Source organism: Cicer arietinum, chromosome 7, assembly GCF_000331145.2.
Source record: "Cicer arietinum cultivar CDC Frontier isolate Library 1 chromosome 7, Cicar.CDCFrontier_v2.0, whole genome shotgun sequence".
In the NCBI taxonomy this organism is placed as follows: Eukaryota; Viridiplantae; Streptophyta; class Magnoliopsida; order Fabales; family Fabaceae; genus Cicer; species Cicer arietinum.
Window position 1 is genome coordinate 44,455,935 of NC_021166.2, and position 23,464 is coordinate 44,479,398.

The 23,464-nt window shown below is 32.5% G+C and overlaps 1 protein-coding gene across 1 annotated transcript; it reads left to right on the forward strand.

Annotated features, from left to right (window-relative positions):
* The first annotated feature begins 20,426 nt into the window (after positions 1–20,426).
* LOC101500393 (acyltransferase GLAUCE-like) lies at positions 20,427–22,370 on the forward strand. The gene is made up of 2 exons (XM_012718840.1): positions 20,427–20,852; positions 21,483–22,370. Exons 1-2 carry the CDS (start codon positions 20,427–20,429, stop codon positions 22,368–22,370), a joined length of 1,314 nt encoding a protein of 437 aa, XP_012574294.1.
* The last annotated feature ends 1,094 nt before the right edge of the window (positions 22,371–23,464 follow it).

Consider the following 23,464-nt stretch of genomic DNA (forward strand, 5'->3'; position numbering starts at 1 on the left):
TCTTAAGATCATTTTCATTCATTACTTGTTTGCAAAATGTGATAAACACTTTGTGGGATTCATCCTTACTTCTTAAGAATTTTACCCATGTCCACCTTGTGTAATCATCTACTATAACAAAACCATATTTCTTTCCAATTAGATAGGTTGTTTTCACTAGTCCAAAGATATCTATATGTAAGAGCTCATGGGACTTTGAGGTAGAGACTAAGTTCTTAGGGGAAAATGAGTTATTTGTGAAATCAATGCCCTTTTGTAGACTATAGCCTTGTGCAACAAGTTTTTCCTTGTTTTTTATTACTTCACCTTTTTCATTTAACTTGTTTATGAAAACCCACTTGGTTGCAATAATGTTTTTCTTTGGTCTAGGTACTTGATCCCAAACATCATTCCTTTTAAATTCATTTAACTCTTCTTGCATTGCAAGAATCCATCCATCATCTGCCAATACTTCATCAATAGATGTAGGCTCAATTGATGAGAGTAGGCGAATAAAGTAGTGTCTTTTAGTGATGATCTGGTCCTTAAAGAATCACTTGCATTTCCAATGATTTGTGTTTCAGGATGAGATGACTTATACTTCCATCCAAAATTTCCTTCTAATTTATCTTGGCTGCTTCTGTCTTGGTCAGATTCATCTTCTGTCGATTTGTCATCTTCTTCTGATATTTTTGTATCCTTTGATTTTTCAGGTTCTTCTGATTTTTCTGCATCTTCTTTCTCTAGTTCCAATAAATCTGCACTATCATCAACTTGCTTTGCTTTTCATGGTCAAGTTGTTTATCATCAAATTTAACATGAATTGACTCTTTTACAATCTGAGTTTCCCTATTAAACACTCTATAAGCTTTAGATCTTTCAGAGTATCCAATCAATGTGTACTTTTGTGATCTAGAATAAAACTGGCCAAGGTTATCTTTAGTGTTTAGCATATAACAAGTACAACCAAATTGCTTAATGTTGGAGATATTAGCATTTTTACCCTTCCATAATTCATATAGTATTTTATTGAATATTGACCTAATTAAGTGTAACATCCCGCTTTTTTGAGACATTAACTAACGAAATTTTAAACGTAAAAATACAAATTCACTTTTATTTATTTTATGATTATCTTAAATACTCATTTATCTTAAAATCAATTAATAATATTTTTAAGTATATTTTACAATTAATGAATCAAAGTATTTACAATCACTAAAAGTAAATTTAATACGTTAAACAAAAGAAACTCTTAGAGTCAAAACTATCGATGTTTTACTACCCAAACATAAATCCTAGTTGGTCATAAACTTTGGACTTGTGGAAAACTCACCAAACAAGTCTAACACCGATACAGAAGTATCTCAGAGCCTCAAACTGCATGCTATTGTACTTTCTCGCATTTCTCCTATTAGGTTGATCGTGATATTATTCGCTCAAGTAACACTATATGTGACGTCCTGTCAAATGTAAGGGTCATCTCCAAATAACAAACACAGAGCAAATATGCATGCATACATAGCAAATACAGTACTTCATTTAATAGTTAAAAATCACAACGCACTAAAGTTACAATAACAATGAAAATATAACAGTACAGTATTTGGGTAACTAATAACCTTAATTCATCCATCCAACTACCCAGGTAGATATAGAAGTACTATATCACATATTTAACAACATTAATTCACCAAAAACCAGAAGATACAATATCACATTTTTAATAACGTTAATTCACCCAAAATTATGGGATACAATGTATTAGTTATCTTTATAAAACACTAGTCACACTTTAATTAATGCATATCCAACAGACCTTCATACTTAATCTATATGCCAATGTAATGATTCCGGAATATCGCCTCCCCCGCAAGGGCTTTCGTGGGTCCTTCCAAGCAACACCACTAACTCGAGCTTCGTGAGTCCTTCCAAGCAACACCACTAGCTCAACATCCCCGCAAGGATTTGTGGGCTCCAACCAATTATGGACGCACCACCACACGACTATGAATGAATGCATGAATGTGGACACTTTAATAAAATATAATGCGATAGTAACTTATTAACGACATATCACATAACATTTATTCTTCACACTTTGAATATGTTCAACACAACCATTATAACACCATATCACATAACATTTATTTTCCACACTTTGAATATGTTCAACACAACTATTATAACAACATATCACATAACATTTATTCTTCACACTTTGAATATGCTCAACACAGCCATTATAACAATATATCACATAACATTTATTTTTCGCACTTTGAATATGCTCAACACAACAATTATTAGTATTCATTTTGAAGATAACACACAAACAAAACCAATAAATAACACCACAGTACATTTATATCACATATAATTCAAATAGGAAAGTGAATGGAGTGATGCCCTTACCATTACTAGAGTTATATTTAGAATTATGCTTCACAAACTCTTGTCTCACTCATTTCACACCTGCTGTTGTGCGAGCACGGTTTCTCCCTCTCGGAACGTCATTTCGCTGATCCGACCGTTGAAAACGTGGGTCTAAATGTTGCGAACCTTTCGTCCAAAAATCAGCCCGATCCAACGGTTAACCAATGTACAATCGATGATTTTCTGATATTGATTTAACAAATTCGGGAATGGAGTTACTCCTCTCTTTTCTCTTTTGGTGGTTGCCTTTTGTATCAAAGTGGTCTCTCTCTTTTTCTCTCCTAAACCCTTTTTTTTTTTATATAGCAAAGTGTTTTTTTGAATGGAAGACGTCTGTTTTGTTTCCTTTTTATCAAAAAAGATGAACTTTAAGCCACAAGTGGGAAGTTAAGCCAGAAGCGGAGAACATGAGTGGGAACCTTAAGCCAGACGTGGGGAACGTTAAACTGAGTATAACGTGGTATTAAATGGAGAAAGTGATATTTCATCATAAGACATGAAATTTGTTTTTAACGGTTCCTTTTATTATTATTATTATTATTATTATTATTATTATTATTATTATTACTATTATTATTATTAGAAATTAAAATAACACATTACAGTAGTAACCGACAATTTTTTTTTGAATAATTATCTCAATTCCTAATAAGGTAAAATATTAAAATAAAATAAAATGTCTGGATGTTATATTAAGATTCTTTTTTGAATATAGGATGTAATGTTATTTGCCTCTACCCAGAATGTTTTTGCAATATTTATCTCATTTAGCATGGTTCTAGCTATTTCTTGAAGGCATATATTCTTTCTTTCTTTAACTCCATTTTGTTGTGGTGTTCTAGGAGAGGAGAAATTGTGAGAGATTCTATTCTCATCACAAAATCTTTCAAAGAACTTATTTTTAAATTCTCCTCCATGATCACTTCTAATTGTTACAATCTTAAGACCCTTTTCATTTATTATTTGTTTGTAAAATGCAATAAACACCTTGTGGCATTCATCTTTATTTCTTAAGAAATTTGCCCAAGTCCACCTTGTGTAATACTATCACAAAGCCATACTTCTTTCCATTTAGTGAGGCTGTTTTCACAGGCCTAAAGAGATCTATATGTAAGAGCTCAAGGGGTTATGAGGTAGAGACTAAATTCTTAGGGGTAAATGAGTTCTTCAATTGTTTTTCCTTTTGACAAGCTTCATACATAATTTCAATTTTGCAACTAAGCTTGGGTATACCGCTGACTAGTTGAAGTTTATTTCATACCGTGCCTTGACCAATGATCTGACCTTTATGCTTTCCTCCAAAAGTCAATTTGCTTCCTTTGCGCATTGTTAGTTCTAGGAAGATAGAATTTTCTCCCGTCATATGTTTCGAGTGTCCATTATCCACACACCATGGTTGGTGTTTTAACTTGGGTTGCATATGTTGATAAAAGATTTTCTTCAATCATAAACTCATTTTTCTAAACTTAGGAAATCTTTGTATGGTCTTGATCATAGCATTTGAGCACATTTTTCTAATTTTTTAGTTTGGTATTTTAAAAGCTCTTTATATCTTTGAATAATTTTTTAGCTTGTTTCTAAACTTTGGGTCGAAATTGAATTATAATTTTATTATTTGCATTTTGACTCTTGCTCGCTCTGTAGGCCATAACGTAAGCTCTGGATATCGGATTGGCGTATACAAGTAGGCGTTGGAAAGCTAAAAATCAGAGCTATAACTTTTGTGTTGGAATAAAAGCCCAAAGCCGAACTTTACTGGGCATAAATTGGAGATTTCGTAATCTGAACATTGGTAATAATTTTAAATAGTGGGCCACTTGTTTTTAAACCCTAAACCCTAAAGCCCAAAATCGAGTACTATATAATCAGAGTTTTCTTTCTTTTCTATAGACGAAATATGAGGATTCCGATTGCTACAAGAAATAAACACTTTTTATTTTAATTTCATGGACGACTAATTTTATAAGATTAATCCACGAGTTTAGAGTTTCATCAACACCTTGAGATTCAGGTTACATTGTCAATTTCGCTTCATGATTCTATCTTTGTTTATTTGATTATATTGATATTCTGATTGCTTAAATTGAATTTCAATAGGATCGATTAAATTCATTTGACAGAATGTGGTTACAGTTTCTAATTTAATTGAATTATAATTTTACGACGCTTGATCGTTAATTGTAACATTTTAATGATTTTGATGCTTAATCTAGTCAAAGTAACTGAACTCACATATGATTGATTAAGCATGTTTGATCAATTCTATAGTCAAATAAGCATAGAATCACAAATTAGAAATTAAACTCATTGAAAGAATCTGTGATAGGTTTGAAACTCAAATAAGTGGATTAATCATTTTGCTCATTTGTTAAAACAACAATCTAAAAACCCCCCTTTCTAATTTCAACTTTCAATTCGGTTAATATTATTATATCAGAAGTCCTTGCGAAACGACTCGAGTTATTACCTTTATTTACATTTTATCAATTGTATTTGACTCGTGTGCGACAACGGATCAAATTGGCGCTGTTGTCGGGGACTCTCTCATAACAATATTAACAAGTTTTAGAGTATTACTAACCATGCTAAAAATTATTTCTTCGTGTTTTGTTGCTCTACAGGTCGGATAGGCTTGTGCTAGCTCCTAGGCACGTTGCTAGTAAAAAAAAACCCGGTTTTGAGGCGACTGTCTCGGATTGCCCGAAATTTCACTAGAAAATCAGAAAAAATCAAGGAATAAGGACTTATTACAGGACACGATGGTTAAAATCCCAAATTCCTACGTTTAGACCCTCTTTTCAATTTCTTGAATTTATCATATTCTCCAAAAAAAAAAAAAATTTGTGTTGCCTTTATTTGATTTTTAGAAATTTTGTGGTATTTTTATATTTTTTGGATTTTATTTGACATGGTTTTCGATTTTTCACTTCAATTTTAGCGATAGGGACATTGTTGGAATTTTCAGAATTGTGATTTCGCATTGCATTGCTATGATGATGCATGATTAGGGCTAGTTCTGTAAATCAACATTCCCTTGAACCTGAAATAGGCAGGACATTTCATTTACGTCGTAGACTTAATAGAGCTGCTAGTGTTAACGAGTCAGAGTGAGATATTGAAAGTGACAACGTGCTGCAAAATATGGCTGATGCGAATAATAGAACCTTAAGACAACTTGCTGCACCTAATGTCAATTATAATGCATTGTGTATCACATATCCTGAAGTTACTGTACCATTTGAACTTAAATCAAGTTTAATACACTTGCTTCCGAAGTTTAATGGTCTTGCAGGTGAGGATCCCCACAAACACTTGAAGGAATTCCATGTTGTGTGTTCTACCATAAAGCCTCAAGGAGTCACAGAAGACCACATTAAGCTGAGAGCCTTCCTATTTTCACTCTAAGATGCTGTTAAGGATTGGTTATACTACCTTCAACTAGGTTCTGTTACAAGTTGGAATGATCTCAAGATATTGTTTATAGAAAAATTCTCCCCTGCCTCAAGAGTTGCTTCAATCAAAAAAGAAATATGTCGCATTAGGCAGATTGATAGGGAATCATTACATGAGTATTGGGAGAGATTCAAGAAATTAGTGTCAAACTGTCCTCATCACCAGATTTTTGAACAATTGCTCATCCATTATTTTTATGAAGGCTTGTTACCTATGGTTAGAAGCATTTTGGATGTTGCTAGTGGGGGAGCACTTGTCGATAAGACCCTTGAAGCGGCAAAGGCTTTGATTGAGAAATGTCCATTAATTCTCAACAGTTTACAACTAGAAGCAATTCAACAGTGTTTAAAAGGGGTTTGAATGAAATTCAAGCTTCTTCCCACAAGAATTTAGAAGGCATACTTGATGAGCTTACATCTTTAGTAAAAAAATTGGCAATAAGTAAAACCCAAGCAGTAGTCTGTGGTATTTGCACTTCTTCAGAACATGCTACAGATTCATGTACTACATTGCACGAAGATCCAATTGCTGATGCTCCTCAAGCATATGCAGCAAATATATACAATCCTCTAACCAACTATGATATGTCATCTAACAGGTACAATCCTGGTTGGAGAAACCATCCCATCATGAGATGGGAGAATTCATCTGCACAACAACAACCTAGGCAACAACAGCAACAACAACAAAATATTCCACAACAACAAAACAATGCACCTTCATTAGAGGACCTCGTTAAGCAGATGGCTGTCCATAATCTCCAATTTCAACAAAGAACAGATTCCACCATTCAAAATTTGGAAACAAATATTGGTCAGCTAGCCATTTCAATTAATCAAATGCAGACTCAGGGGTCAAACCAATTGCCTGCACAGTCAGTAGTAAATCCAAATGCTCCCAATGTAAGTGAAATTACATTGAGGTCTGGGAAAGTTGTTGAAACACCAAAGGTACCTGAAACTGTTGTAAAAAATAACAAGGTTGCTGAGGACACTTTGAGACCTGAAACTGTTGATGTTGAGCAAAATATACCACTTCTCTTTCCTCAAAGGGTAGTGAATACTAAGAAAATGGACGAGGCAGATAAGGACAAGGAGATCTTGGATACATTTAGGAAGGTGGAAGTGAACATGCCTAAAAAATGCAAAGATCCAGGAACTTTTTCCATTCCATGTACCATATGCAATAGTCAATTTGAAAATCTTATTTTAGATTTAGGAGCTTCCATTAATGTTATGCCTACATCTATTTTTAACTCTCTTGATCTTGGACCTTTATAGAGTACACGTGTTACCATTCAATTGGTGAAGAGGAGCAATGCGAGGAGCAATGCTCGTCCTGCTGGACTTGTGGAGGACGTACTTGTTCGAGTTAATTAATTGATATTTCCTGCAGATTTTTACATTCTGGACATGAAGGGAGAGAATAAGTCCAACATGGCGCCTATCATCTTAGACAGACCATTCTTGGAAACTGCTAGAACAAAAATTGATGTACATGCTGAAACTCTATACATGAAATTTGGTGATAGCATAACAAAATTTAACATCTTTGATGCTATGAAACACCCCAATGAAGAGCATTCTATTTTTCAAATTGAATTGCTTGTGATTTGGTTGATGACACTTACCCCGATACGTTTGCTACTGATTTTCCTTCATTGTCTGGTTTTGATGATACTTATACTTGTGAGTTTTGTATAGATATTCAATTGTGCTCTGTGTGTGCTGAGATCGAAGCTATCTTGCAGGTTGATCATTGTGCTGATATTGATTATTCTACTAACATAATTGATTTTGCAGACTTAGCTTCGATCACTGGTGTTGTACCTTCCATTGAACTGCCACTGACTATAAAGCTTAAACCACTTCCTCAAAACTTGAAATAAGCATATTTCGAAGGAAGTGACAAGTTACTTGTGATTATTTCATCCAAACTTGAAGATGAACAGAAAGAGAAGCTTATACAGATATTAAGAAAACACAAGAAGACAATCGAATGGACCTTGGCTGATATTCCTGGTATTAGCTCATCCATGTGTATGCATAGGATACTACTAGAGAATGAGGTAAAATCAGTCAGGCAGCCCCAAAGGCGACTTAACCCATTAATTTTGGATGTTGTAAAAAAATAAGTGACCAAGCTCTTGCAAGCATGCATTATATACCTCATCTTTGACAGTTAATGGATGAGTCTGGTGCAGGTAGTCCCTAAGAAAACTGGACTCACAGTGGTTAAAAATGAAAACAATGAACTTATCCTCACACGAGTGCATATGCTTGAACGGTTGGCTGGTAAGTCACATTATTATTTTTTTGATGATTTTTCTGGTTATTTTCATATCTATATTGCACCAGAGCACCAATAAAAAACCACGTTCACTTGCCCTTTCGGCACATTTTCCTACAAGAGGATGCCCTTTGGGCTATGCAATGCTCCTAGCACTTTCCAACGCTCAATGATTAGTATTTTCTCTGACTTGATAGAAAATTTTATTGAAGTTTTCATGGATTATTTTACTGTGTATGGTTCCTCATTTGCTGCATGCTTGAACAATTTAGATAGAGTTTTGCATAGATGTATTGAAACTAACCTTGTGTTGAATTATGAAAAATGTCATTTTATGGTTGAACAATGCATAGTTTTGGGACATGTGATTTTTAAAAGTGGGATAGAAATGGATCCTGCCAAGATTGATGTGATTTCTAATTTTCCTTACCCATCTTGCATCCGCGTGATTCGTTCTTTTCTTGGCCATGCAGGTTTTTACAAGCGCTTTATCAAGGATTTCAGCAAGATAGCTCTTCCACTGTCAAATTTGCTGCAAAAAGATGTCAGTTTCACCTTTGATGAAAAATATGAGAAGGCGTTTGATTTCTTAAAGGCAACACTGACCTCTATTCCCATAATTCAGCCACTCAATTAGACCCTCCCTTTTGAAACTATGTGTGATGCATCTAACTATGCAGTGGGAGCAGTCCTTGCACAAAGGGTTGGTAAGGCTGCCCATGTTATTTATTATGCTTCTAGGACTTTAGATTCTACACAGGCTAATTATACTACCACTGAAAAGGAACTTTTAGCTATTGTTTTTGCAGTTGATAAGTTTAGATCATATTTGCTAGGTTTGAAGGTAGTTGTTTTTACTGACCATGCAGCTTTGAAGTTCTTGCTGAAGAAACCAGAAGCAAAACCAAGATTTATCCGGTGGATGTTGTTACTCAAAGAATTTGATTTAGAGATTAAAGATAAGAGTGGAGCTGAAAATTTAGTGGCAAATCATTTGAGGAGAATATAAATTGATGAGGACCCCATCCCCATTCAAGATGACTTCCATAATGAGAAATTGCTACAGTTGCATGAGGTAACTCCTTGGTTTGCTGATTTAGTTGGTTATCTTGTTGTTGGAGTATTTTCTGCAGATGCATCCATAACGCAAATACACAAACTTAAAAGTGATGGCAAATACTATGTGTGGGGAAATTATGTAGTGACCAGGTGATTAGGCGATGTGTTTCCCACCATGAGGCTCAATCCATTCTTCATTTTTGTCATGCCTATCAAGTCGAGGGACATTTTGGTCCTCAACGAACAGCAAGAAAAATCTTAGACTCGGGTTTCTTTTGGCCCACTTTGTTTAAAGATGCTTTTGAGACATACAAAACTTATGAAGAGTGTCAAATAACAGCAACATCAATAACTCGCAGGAGTGAGATACCTCAACAACCTATGCTTTTTTTGAAGTATTTGATATGTGGGGCATTGACTTTATGGGTCATTTTCCTGTATCTTTTGGTTTTGTCTACATTTTACTAGCTATTGATTATGTTTCGAAGTGGGTGGAAGCAATACCCACTAGGACTAATGATTCTAAAGTTGTTGCAGGTTTTATCAGATCAAATATTTTTTGCAAGTTTGGAATACCTGAGCCATCATAAGTGATCAAGGCACTCATTTTTGCAACCGCACCATGGGTGATTTTCTTAGGAAGTATGGTGTTGTGCACAGAGTTTCTACACCTTATCATCACCAGACTAATGGGCAAGCTGAAATCTCAATCAGGGAAATCAAACAGATCTTAGAAAAGATGGTGCAGCCAAACAGGAAATAGTAGAGCCACCGACTTGAAGAAGCTCTTTGGGCTTATAGAACAACCTACAAAACACCAATAGGGATGTCCCCTTGTCCACTTGTGTTTGGTGAGGCATGCCGCCTCCTAGTGGAAATAGAGCACCAAGCTTATTGGGCAATCAAGAGTTGTAACCTTGAGATGGAGAAAACAAGTTTGGAGAGAAAGCTTCAATTGCAACAACTTGAAGAGCTTAGACTTGAAGCTTATGAGAACTCTCGAATCTATAAGGAGAAAACTAAATACTTGCATGATAAGATGATTTCTATGAAGGAATTTTCAATTGGCCAAAATGTTTTATTGTTTAACTCTCGTCTGAAAATTATGGTTGGGAAGCTTCGATCGAAGTGGATTGACCCTTTTGTTGTTACTAGCGTTTTTCCTTATGGTGCAGTGAAAATAAAAAGTGAAAACACCGAGAAAGTGTTCAAATTAAATGGACAACGCCTCAAGCTATTCCATGAGAGCTCTGTGCTTGAAGATGCTACCATAGAAGAACTCTCATTGGAAAAGCCCACCTACACTGAAGTTTGAACAGGGAGATCCCTTTCCTTACTCTTATTTTATACTTGTTACTTTCATTGAGGACAATGTGTAATTTAAGTGTGGGGGTATTATTTAGGATTTTATTTGTTATATTTAAAAAAAAAAATAAAAAAAAATGGTCATTGCACTGCATGCTTTTTCATTAGATTTTATGGTTGTAAATGTTGAGAGTTTGTTTGGACTGACATGATTGAATAGTATCTTTGCATTCTTGGTAAAATAAATTGGATTAAAATGCTAAATTGTGTATCATTTGTGATAAGTCATTAACCTTTGTGAGATTTTTGTGCCTTATTATGAAGAAATACATTTTTCCATCTGTTTTTTTTTTTCTTGTGTGTTATCTCACTCATGATTGCTAGTTATGTCAAAACTTGACTTGACTCTTGTCTGCATGCATATATTGAAATGGTCTAGGCTTTTGTTCTTGATTAAGCTACTAGTTAAATAAGCTTACCCTACAATTATTCATTTGTTTAATCCCATTTGAGCATAATTTTCTCTCTTTATCATCACTCCTTTATCCTCTTTATTTTTTAGCCCTAGTCTCCTTAGGATTATCTCACCCTTACCTTGGCCACGTTACAACCTGAATAAAGGCATTTGACCATATGTGCATGTGTTTCAAATATAGATTATAAAGGCTTGTCAAGCCTATGGTAGTGCTAGCTTTCATGATGTGCTTTGAGTGTAAATAGTTCCAAACACTTTGAGTGTAAACACTTTTAGTGTAAACACTTTGAGGGAATTTTATATCCTGAGAGGACTCTATCACTTATGATGCATTCTTTAGTTAACTTGTCCTCTTGTTTTCCTTGGTTGTGATAAAAAAACTATTCATGATTGCCTTAAGTTAAAAATATTTTTTTTCTCTCAACACTTTGCATTCATGAGAATATTTGGAATCATATGCATTGCTTTGCTTAAAGTGCAAAAGCTTAAGTGTGGGGGAATTTGATCATAACATTTGGGCACATGTTTCTAGCTTTTTAGTTTGGTATTTTAAAAGCTCTTTATAGATTAGAATATTTTTTTAGCTTGTTTCTAAATTTTGGGTCGAAATTGAATTATAATTTTATTATTTGCATTTTGACTCTTGCTCGCTCTATAGGTCATAACTTGAGCTCTAGATATCGGATTGACGCATACGAGCATGCGTTAGAAAGCTAAAAATCAGAGCTACAACGTTTGTTTTGGAATAAAAGCCCAAAGCCGAACTTTACTGGGCATAAATTGCACATTTCGTAATCTGAACTTTTGTAATAATTTTAAATAGCTGACCACTTGTTTTTAAACCCTAAACCCTATTAATTAGTGAAGAATTAAACTAATTTTTAGATTTAACTTTAGTGGAGATAAATTTTAACTGTTATGTCGTAGGTTCGAATCCTAAGCTCACAGTTATGCGAATTAATTATGAACACATTTATCATCTCTTATAAGATCAAAAAGAAAAAAAAAACTTATGTTTTGCTTAATTTGAATCTCAAATATATGGATTTTGGCCTTGCTGAATTGGATCATCTCTTTTCCCAAAAGCAAAAGTTGAGCCAAACAAAAATTAGGATAAACTCTTGAATAAAAAGGTACTTAGTTTTTAAAGAAGAAAAAATATATATATTAGAAAAGGGGAAGAGATGATTTCCAAAGCCCAACAAGAAAAGAACAAAAAATTAAGAAACTAGGCCGATATTCTTAAGCATGCAAGACTCATATATGTTGTTAAAAATAATTTTGCGGAGATTATTAATCGGTTCTTCACAATAAAATAAGTAGATGAGTTCAAAAAAAAGCTAAAAGAGACGAGTCAATCATCAAATCTATTTTCCTCCTTCTAGGTATGGAGACCTTGAACCTACTACTTATAATTCATAAGCGCTTGCGAATATGTTGCACCAAGATGAAAATATTTCCTCTAAATTTGCATTTGTCTGTAATTATATTTATAAGGATTTTAAAGTCACTCTCCACAATAAGACACGAAACACATTCTCTCCAAGCCAACTCCAAACCAAAATACATACCCTACATTTTGACTTGAAGAACATTACATATGTGACACCCTAAACCCCAAAATAAAATATATATATATATATATATATATATATATATATATATATATATATATATACAACAAAAAAAAATATATATATATATATATATATATATATATATATATATATATATATATATATATATTAATTTATACTAGATATTTTTAGGAAAATTTGCAGCGGATAAGAAAATTTGTTTCTATTAAAAAAAATTTAAAACTAATTTCGGATATCACATTTCTCAATTTAAATCCAAAAACTTAATAGTACTTATAAGGTTTTCATACAAAAAATCGTTTCTAATTAAATAAATAAAATACAATTTACAATACTAAATTTCCGATATCACCTATTAGAGCGGAATTTCTCTTAAACTTGAACTTCAAGACTTATTAACCTGTAATAACTAGGATTTCACAAACGCATGACCAAACTAGTCAAACACAAACAACGAACAAGGCGAGTTACGAAATTATGTTGATAATATAATATAAGTATGAAGAATGCGCAAACAATTATAATAGACCGTATCATAATCACATTACGATATATCAAAATATTTAAGCAAATAGTACCATATTATAACATCAAAGTCACTCAAGTAAAATAATTATCTCATTATAATATGCATCAAATCATCTAAGAGAAATTATTATTACTTTTGAAACACATCAATAATAACAAAACATCACAAGAAAATGCAATGTTTTGCATGAACTTAGACTCTACTTCACAATGTGGTACCATTCTAACTCTAAAGTATTAGTTAGGAGACTTGGTACTATGTCACCATCCCGGTGGACGGATAATTCAAATTGGTCATGTCCTCATAGATCCCCTCAACTCAACCCGAGACACATATACGCGACAGTCGAGGTAAACGTGTGTTGCATGATAGCTCCCAACATTTGGAGTGCTACCTCCAAGTCACCTAGGAATTCCCCACCCGAATACCTCCAAGGTCTAACAATATTGCCTAAGACTCAACAATAGACCGCCACCATCAGACTCATTCAGTTGTGCTTCCCCAGAATTAGTAGGCTTGTCAGGACCTACCTATATGATGACAAAATAATCTCCAATTTAAAAATTTGACATCAACTTCAAATATTTCCAACATCTACTTTCTCCCCTTGTTAACCTAGACTACTCCATTAAGAGCATCATCTTCAACACAAGTTAGAATCATCACTATTTTATTAGTCATGATGTACTTCAATATTCTCATCACAATTTTATAACATCATTAATCATACATAATCATGATCATCATATAAACTCATCACAAATTTATAACATCACTATCATAAATCAAAAATCGTCATTATCATCACATAAACATATATCATACAACGCATCTATCTTTTATTATCACATCACATAAATTTGTCTAATCAAACATATGCACATAATTTTATTCGACATCTAACATTACAATAATATCAAATATCCCAAAATTATAGAAAATTAAATCAATCAACACCTTATAAAATTTTCTATTTAACATATTAATCTGAAAATCCTCATATTTTCACATTTATTAATTTATCTCTCAAAGGGCTAATTTCATACGTAGCAAGCTCCGAACATTGGGTAATACAGTTTTCTCGTTCATCTCACAATATATTATACTCATGAATTCAAACGCTCTCTCACACCTTACCTTATTGAGACGCTTTCTCAAATACATAATGCAATGGAAGTTTTCAACCGTAACTGCATATCGACAACGTACAACGAGCGAATCCGAATAAATGACGAGTTCACACAATCGCCGAGACACGACTGATAAATTATGCGGAGCATAAAAATAAATGTTAAATAATTAATAATAATTTTAGGAGCAAAAATGGAGTCAAAACAACGACAAAAACTGCAGAAAAAGTCTTACTGATTCGTTAGAGCGCCGAAAGGGTTTGATGTTAACCTCATCGAAAAATAAAAATGAGTAGTGCTTCATGAATGTTTCAACGAGAGGACTCCAAAAATGATACCGGTTTTTTGAGACGACAAACGTGGTCATCAGAATCGACCAAAAACAACTCACCCAAGGAAAGAAAGGTAGCTGTTTCGGATGAAACGAAGCCACGGTCAATAAAATTGACGTAAAAAATGGATTCAGTTGCTGATTTTGTGCGGGTTAGAGGTTGGGATCAATTCAAATGGTAAAGAATTGGTGGGAGTGAATTTGAGAGAAAAATGGTTTGTTGCTGTCATTAGTCTTGATTTTCGTTTTTTTAATAGAAAATTGGGATTTAAACAGTCGTTTGGTCCAAAATTCATTTTCTAATATTTATAAAAGCCCTTAATAAATAAATAATTTATTTTACTTTTCTAGAAGTTTTTTCTCCTAAATACACATTTTAACATAATATTATTTATCCTTAACTAAAACTCTCATATTAAAAATAATAACTATAAGTATTACTATAATATTTTTTTAAATAATCACATAAAAATACATCATCTTTATAGAATAGTCGAAATAAATAAATAAATAAATATAAATCAACAATTTATATTAATTACTAAATCAAAATAAATATGTATAAAGTCATCATACCATAAGAACTGTATAAAAATAAAGAAACTCAATATCAATACTACTAATAACTCAAGATAATTATTTTTAAAATAAATAATTAAAATAGAATATATTTATAAAAAATTAAATATAATTATGTGCACACCTAACATTACTCAAACATGCAAGAAAATATCGCATTAACTACGAACGGACATATACACGTAGAATCACCTAAATTTTTATATCTTAAAGTATATACACTAAAATACTATTATTTATAGAAAAATATATAAAATAATAAAATATAATATTTGTTATTTATATCACTTACTTAGTCAAATATGTAAGACCCATAATTTTAAAGTACACTTTATGTATTTTTGTGTATTTTGGATTTTGACTCGGAGGCTTTTTAGCCAAAGTTTATAATATTTTGGAGTTTATATGACCAAAAGATATTTCGATGCCGATTAGAATTACTCTTCGATAAATAAATTAAATTAAGTGCGGTGAATCCTTTACGAAGAATTTAATGTGTTACGGGTGAAATGGTAATTTTAATAAATATGTAGATATTTGTTAAGTTACAAATATCTACATATATATATATATCCTTTTATATATCCTTTTAATATATATATATATATACATATACATATATGTATATATATATATACATATACATATATGTATATATGTTTGTTTGGAAAGAAAAGGAAAAGAAAAGAAAAGGATATAAAAAGGAAAGAACAAAAAGGAAGAAAGGAGAAAGAAAGAGAAAGGAAAGAAAAACACAAAATTTCCATCTTCCTCCTCTGTTACTCGCGCGCTCAAAATCCCTCCTTCCTCCATTTTTCGTTTTCTTTGCTTCCTTTCTTCAAGATTAGAAACCCAAGGCTTGGTGGGTGATAGGATAAGGATTTCTTAACTTCACTCTCCCTCGTTGATTCGAAAACGAAGAAAAACGGCGTTAGGGATTCTAAAACCGTCAAACACAAACCTCCTTGTTTCATCTAGATCTAAGCTTCGTTTCGGGAAGAGATAGAAGGGAAAGTTGCTCACTACCACGCTACGGTGCTAGGGGACCAACTTTGGAAGCAACGTTGCGAGCAAAGATTTCACCGGTTTTACTCACGGTACCGGGTTCGCATGTTAAAGCTAACGTTAAGGTAAGGGCTCATTCCAAACTTCTAGTTTGCATTTAGGGACTTATATGTGGTTGTGTGGAAAAGAATTTTGTTAGGGTTTGAGTATTGATTTGGGGGAAAATGAATCTAAGGCTTTGTGGGTAAAATCTTAGAGTTAGGTTTTGGTTATATTTGATGAATGTTTCGTGGAAAATGAATTTAAAACTCATTATGTATGATTTGAGTAAATGAAACTTGTTGTGTTTGCGTGGTAGATTGTGTTGATTTGTGTTCGTCGTATTTGATGTATTCATAATTAATGCTTATGAAATTTGATATGTGTATGTTGGATTTTGTGGAGAAATGAATGGATGTGTTTTGGTGTGAGTTGTGGATTGGATCTGATAATATGTTTGAGTTTGTTTTGTTGTGGAATTTGAAAACCATTAGAGTTAAACGAGTATTAAGAATGGGGAATCTCTTAATGCCTTGTTTACTTAATGTTTTGTTTTGAAAATCGTTTAAGTTAAATGAGTATTAAGAATGGAGAATCTCTTAATGTCTTGTTTACTTAATATTCGTTTTGGAAATCGTTTAAGTTAAGAGAGTATTAAGAATGGGGAATCTCTTAATGCCTTGTTTACTTAATGTTTTGTTTTGAAAATCGTTTAAGTTAAATGAGTATTAAGAATGGAGAATCTCTTAATGTCTTGTTTACTTAATATTCGTTTTGGAAATCGTTTAAGTTAAGAGAGTATTAAGAATGGGGAATCTCTTAATATTTCTGTTTACTTAAAGTTTGTTTACTTAAAGTTTGTTTTGAAAATCGTTTAAGTCAAAAGAGTATTAAGAACGAGGAATCTCTTAATATTTATGTTTGCTTAATGTTTGTTGTGAAAATCGTTTAAGTTAAATGAGTATTAAAAATGAGGAATCTTTTAATATCTGCATTTGCTTAACGATCGTTGTGGATGGAGTCAGTATATGCTCATGCATTTTCATGCTTTTTGTAAATCGTGCAGACCCGTGATAGGTGGCACCTTGATAAATAGTACTTTGGCCTGTGATAGGCGGTACATTTATGATTTACGTTTTTGGAAACCGTGCAGACCCGTGATAGGTGGCACCTTGATAAATAGTACTTTGGCCTGTGATAGGCGGTACATTTATGATTTACGTTTTTGGAAACCGTGCAGACCCGTGATAGGTGGCACCTTGATAAATAGTACTTTGGCCTGTGATAGGCGGTACATTTATGATTTACGTTTTTGGAAACCGTGCAGACCCGTGATAGGTGGCACCTTGATAAATAGTACTTTGGCCTGTGATAGGCGGTACATTTACAATTTACGTTCTTTTTAGTAAACCGTGCAGACCCGTGATAGGGGGCACCTCGGTAATTGGTACTTTGGCCTGCGATAGGCGGTACAATTATGATTTACGGCCCTTCGAGGAGGGTTTTGGTTTGGAATTCCGAGTCCATGCATTTTTGCATATACGCATTGCATTAGGGTGCTTGGCACACGAGTCGTGTCTGAATCAAGTTTATGATTGAGTGGTTTGGATAGGAATTGTCGTGGTAATTGTGTTGGGATTGCTAAGTGTTATGTATTGATTATCGTGTGTGGGTGCGATGGATTGTAAAACTATTTCGAAAACCAATTCGTCGTGGTGATTGTGTGGGAATTTCTAAGTGTTAAGTTTTGGAGTTATGTGTGAGTGGGATTGGATTAGTTTATGCATTTTTGGGAGGATAAGCAGGGAAATCGATTTCCCAATCGATTTGATGAGTTGTAGGGACTTTGCTATATTGGCAAAATCGATTTGTCAATCGATTTTGTGATCTGTTTTTCAAAACCATTTAAGAAATCGATTTGGAAATCGATTGGTCTTAAGTCAGGAACTCAGCAAAACTGACAAAATCGATTTGACAATCGATTTGGTGACACCGGAACTCAGCAAAACTGACAAAATCGATTTGGCAACACAGGGACTCAGCAGAAACTGACCAAATCGATTTGGCAATCGATTGGCTCAGTAGAAATCCTTATTTTGAGTTAGATAATCGATTGCTCAATTGATTTATCAATGTTTTGGTCAGTTATGTATTACTTGATGGTTTGAGAACTTCATTTTGATTTCATTTTTAATTGGCAAGCATTACATGAACTTTTAGCATATGAGAAATCCTTTTAAGGTGCATGCTTAGTTGAAAGGTTATTTTGTGCATTTAAAACTTAAATGTTATGTGTTATCTGTTAATTTCGGTTGGTGACCCTTTACAACTATTGTGGAAATCTGGGCTTTGCCCTCAGATTAGAGCCAGGATGATCCTGCCGGTTCATACCCTACGGATGGGAATGCTTGACTGGAGTTATGTAGGAGGATCTCACGGGGCGCGTGGAGATCACTCAGGGTGTATAGTTTTTTGGTAGAATGATCAGATTATGTTGATGTATAGGGACTAGACGTCCTTCTTTTTGGGTTGCAGTATTTTAATTCGGAAAACTGTACATATACTAGTATTGTCTGTTTGACATGTTATTTATGATGGGGTCTATGTACCACCTTTTGAAATGTAATACTTTGGATTCGTATTTTGAGAAACTTTTCCGCTGCTTGTAAATTATAATGACTCAATTATTTATCCAAAGGTATTTCCTTATTTAATTCTCTGTTTCATTTTAATTTCTTTTGAAAAAAAAATACACCTTCGCTTTGAAAAACGAGGCGTTACAAAATATGTATCAGATTAACACATCATAGAAATCACACATATAATAAAAATTAATAACAAAAATTTATCTACATATATTTTAAAATAGTTTTATCACCAAATTAATTATCTAAAATTATATTTTATTAAGAAAATATCTATTAAAATGATTGTTACAACATACTCCAATCTTATTACTGTAGCCCTAAATCATTATGTTTAAAGAATAAAAAATATATATTTTAGAAAAGGCGATGAGATGATTTCACTAATGATATGAAAAAAGAAATTAATAGAGTTAAAAGATAGAGTAATAAATAATAAAATAAAACAGGTTGATGGCCTAATAGTATCGGATTGGATGCTGATAAGAAACATGATGGGTTGTCGCTTATAATTCGTGTGAAATTAGTTTTTTCTATTTTTTATTTTTATTTTTTATTATAAAGTGATTGAATTCTTATTAACATGCTGTGAGCTACTATTTTTTTTTTTTTTTTTAAGAAAAGTACTCTCAATTACAAGGGTAAAAGAAAAATATTTACTATGAATGGAGCAATTTTCAAAAGTAACTAGACATAAAGGATATTTACAATATAAATAATTAAAATACATTTTATTTCATACATTAAGAAAATCATAAAACATGAAATATTAATAATGTAAATACTAATATCCTAAGGATTAATTTTGTATACATGAACCCAATTAAAATTGCTCACCTTTCAGCAACCCTTCTCAATCCTACCACTGTAATTGCTGATGGAGGAGCTTTTTTCTAAGTGGATGGTCTCTTTTGTTAACATTACTCATGTTTTTGACGATGTTAATTGCTATTACTTTCATTCACATAATAGAATGTAACATATGCACATAAATATTAATAAAAGACAATAACATAACATATAAATTGCACAATTGATTAAAGATGTTAATGATTAATGTAAATAGTTACAAGAATTAATGATAATAGTTTTTCTTTTTCTTTTCGATATTTACATTTTGGACATACAAATATATTTCTTTTTTGGTTTTTTACTTCAAGTTTTTTTTAAAAAATGACTCTGATAATCTGGAGTTCAATTGAGAAATTAATAAAAGAATTCTTCTACAAAAGTCGTAATTCGTTAAAGAAACTACAACTAGTATTTTTAAATAAAAGAATAATAATAATATATTTTAAATAGCAAATTTAAACTGTTACCGTAACTTTATGAAGTAACATAAAAGCATAATCAGTAACATAAAATAAGTTGATACAAAAATTAACATAAATTTTTTTCCACATAAAATACATGTAACTTAAGAGTAATGTTAGGAACCTGGCCTAGTCCATAAATTTGCATAATATATTTTCCCAATAACTTCAAAAAAACATATTATTATATATATTAAGTTTGAACAATCTTGGTTAGGTGTGAATAAGAACAATCTCAACAGAAAAAAAATACTGTATGCAATGGGAAGGAATATTGAACTAATTGAAAAAGTTGTGATTGTTCCTGAGAAACCAACACCATGTAAGAGAATGTTCTTGTCAAATATTGACCTGTCCCTTGTTGTTTACCAAGACTCTGCTTCTTTCTTTGATCCACCAAGCAACCAAATGCAATTCTCTGAGATTTGTAACAAGTTATATAGTGCACTTGGTAAAATGCTTGTGCATTATGACTTTATGGCAGGCCGGCTCGTGCCGAGTTTCGAAGAGAAAAATCGATTTGAAATCGATTGTAATGATGCTGGTATTGTTGTTGCCGCTGCAAAAACTGATAGAAGGTTGTGTGAATTTGGTGTTATTTCAGCACCTAATCCGGAGTTAAGAGAATTGGTTGTTTTCTTGCATGAAGAAACTGATTTGAAAGAAACTCCCCTTGTTTCTTTACAGGTTAGCGGTCCCTTAATTCTTTTAAATTACATTTCTTCCAAGATTGCAACATGTTACAAATATATAAGTTTCATATTAGATCACTTTTGCATGATAGTTAAACCTTCATATTGATGTAACAAACATTTAAATTCTATTAGAGTCTTACATTATTTACAATATATTCATTTCTATCATGGTTAAATTAATGCAAAAATATAACAAGGTCATAGGCCTATGACTTAGTTAAAAGTTAAAACCCACAAAAACTTATCATTTTCCTATCCCAAATGTATATTTAAACTTAGAATACAACACTTTGCAAATTCTTTTGCAAATCTAAAAGTGGAAACTCCAACGTCGGGTTGTGTGTAGTCAAAATTGCGTGATTGCGTACATTCATTCACATATGAATTGTTCGGTCAAGATCAGACGGACCAAATTTCAAGTTTAGTTATTTTATATTTAAAATAAATAAATAAATCAAACTATGCATTAAAATATAGACCGTTTGATCTTGATCGTTCTAGATGATGTGTATGCGAGTCACTCATACACAATCCAAATGCCAAATTTGACAGACCAAAAAACATACTTTAGCTTATTTTTTTAGTAACTCATTGATTTACATAATTTGTTGTTTTATAACAGCTGACACAATTTGGATGTGGAAGTTTGGCACTTTCTTCTCATTACAACCACTGCATACTAGATGGTATAGCAGTAAGAGAATTTGAGGCAAATTTGGCGTCTCTAACACGCGGCGACGACATGATCATAATACCAAATGCAGATAGAACACTGCTAAAAGCAAGAAACTCACCAAAGATAACTCATCCACATTTTGAATACTCAAAATCTACAAACATAGAAAATTTATTCACAATGCGTGGTACAAGTGGCACCAATGTTAAAAAAGACCTTACAGAAAATCAAACACACGTTCTTTATTTATCACAACAAAAAATTGCAAGCTACAAAAAGAAAGCACTAGAGAACACAGCTTTAAAAAACATCACAACTTTTCAAGTTGTAGCTGCAAAGATATGGAAAGCAAGAGCCTTAGCAACAAAGATGTCACATGAAAAAGTATCAACAATGTTGTTCCCTGTTGATGTCAGGAAAAGGGTTGTTCCTGAACTTCCAAATAGTTTTGCAGGGAATGCATTAGTCCCTGGATTTGCAAGAGCAACAGTGAAGGAACTAATGGAACTAGAAGATGATTTTCACATAAGAAAAGTGCAAGAAGGGATTGAAAGATTAGATAATGAGTATATTAAATCAGGTATAGATTGGTTAGAATTGAATAGAGGTGTGCCTTGTAAGGAAGATAGTTTTTCATTGGTTGCATGGTGGAGATTGGGATTAGAGAATGAAGTTTTTGCTTGGGGGAGATTGAAATGTGCTACTCCACTTATAGTTAAGCCTGGTTTGGTTATGTTGTTGCCAGGGGCTAATGATGAAGGGGGTCTTAATATATGCTTGAGTTTACCTCAGGATCAATTGCAAGAGTTTTGTAGGATAATGTTAGAATGTTAATTTACTCTTATTTTGTGTTTCAATGAATTTGGTATTGTAGAGAATGCAAAAAGTAATATCCATTCATAGTTTAATTCATGCTTTGACTTTCATATAGACATGGCAACTGGGAAAACCCCAATTGGTAGGAAATTTAGACCTATCTCCTCCCGGGTTTCGAGTTTATTCGCCCTCACCCATACTAATTCATATATATAAAATTATAAATTTAAAATTTATATATATTATAATTAGTATAATAAAATAATAGTTATTAGAAAATAATAAAATAAAATAAAAATAATTTTTATAGAGATGAGATTTTAATTTTTAATATTTAAAAAAATAATAAGTATATTTAATGTGTGCATGTATATAAATTTAAAAATTACAATAATATTACTAATGGGATGAGGACGGAAGTGGATGCGTGTGCGGGGTGAATATCAACAAACCTGCATCCGTCCCCGCACACAAATTTTAATATTGGAAAAAATCTACACTCGCATCCGCACCCTATCAAAGTGAGTTTTCTCCGTTCAAATCAAGACAATTTCGAGTAGATACCCATAGATGCGGGTCATGTTGTCATCCCATCTTTCGTATCAAGATAAATTTTTAGCATTAGATTATTATCATTTCTTGCATGTCTTCCCTTCCCCACCCCAAAAACCATCTGACCAAGCCAATGTGCATTTTGCAGACAAAAACTAATTTTGTTATGTATATATATTTTTTAAATCATATTATCTAGTGTTCTAAAATTAATATACCAAATAAAATAAAACTTGAGATAATATTAGAATATGTGTTTTTTATATTTTATAAAATAAATAATTAAATCTTAGTACAACTGAAAAACGTTGATATCGTTAAATTGAATATCATATCTCATGTTCAAATCTGAAACATTATAATTATATGTGAGTTTTTAAAAATAATTAAATAACAAAAAAAATACAAATTAGTGGTATCATTTTAATTAAATTGAAGATGACTTTCTTTTATTGTTAATCACAAATCAACATAAAAAAATAAAATTATTATAAAGTGGTTGAAGTCTAAATATCAATTCAAATGCAGTCAAAATTAGAGGCGCAAATTGTATATAAGTG

Excerpts from the sequence above, each read along its gene's own strand:
- LOC101500393 (XM_012718840.1), top strand. The coding sequence starts at position 20,427 with ATGGGAAGGAATATTGAACTAATTGAAAAAGTTGTGATTGTTCCTGAG. Across the intron at positions 20,853-21,482 it reads CTCCCCTTGTTTCTTTACAG|CTGACACAATTTGGATGTGG; the intron begins GTTAGCGGTCCC and ends GTTTTATAACAG.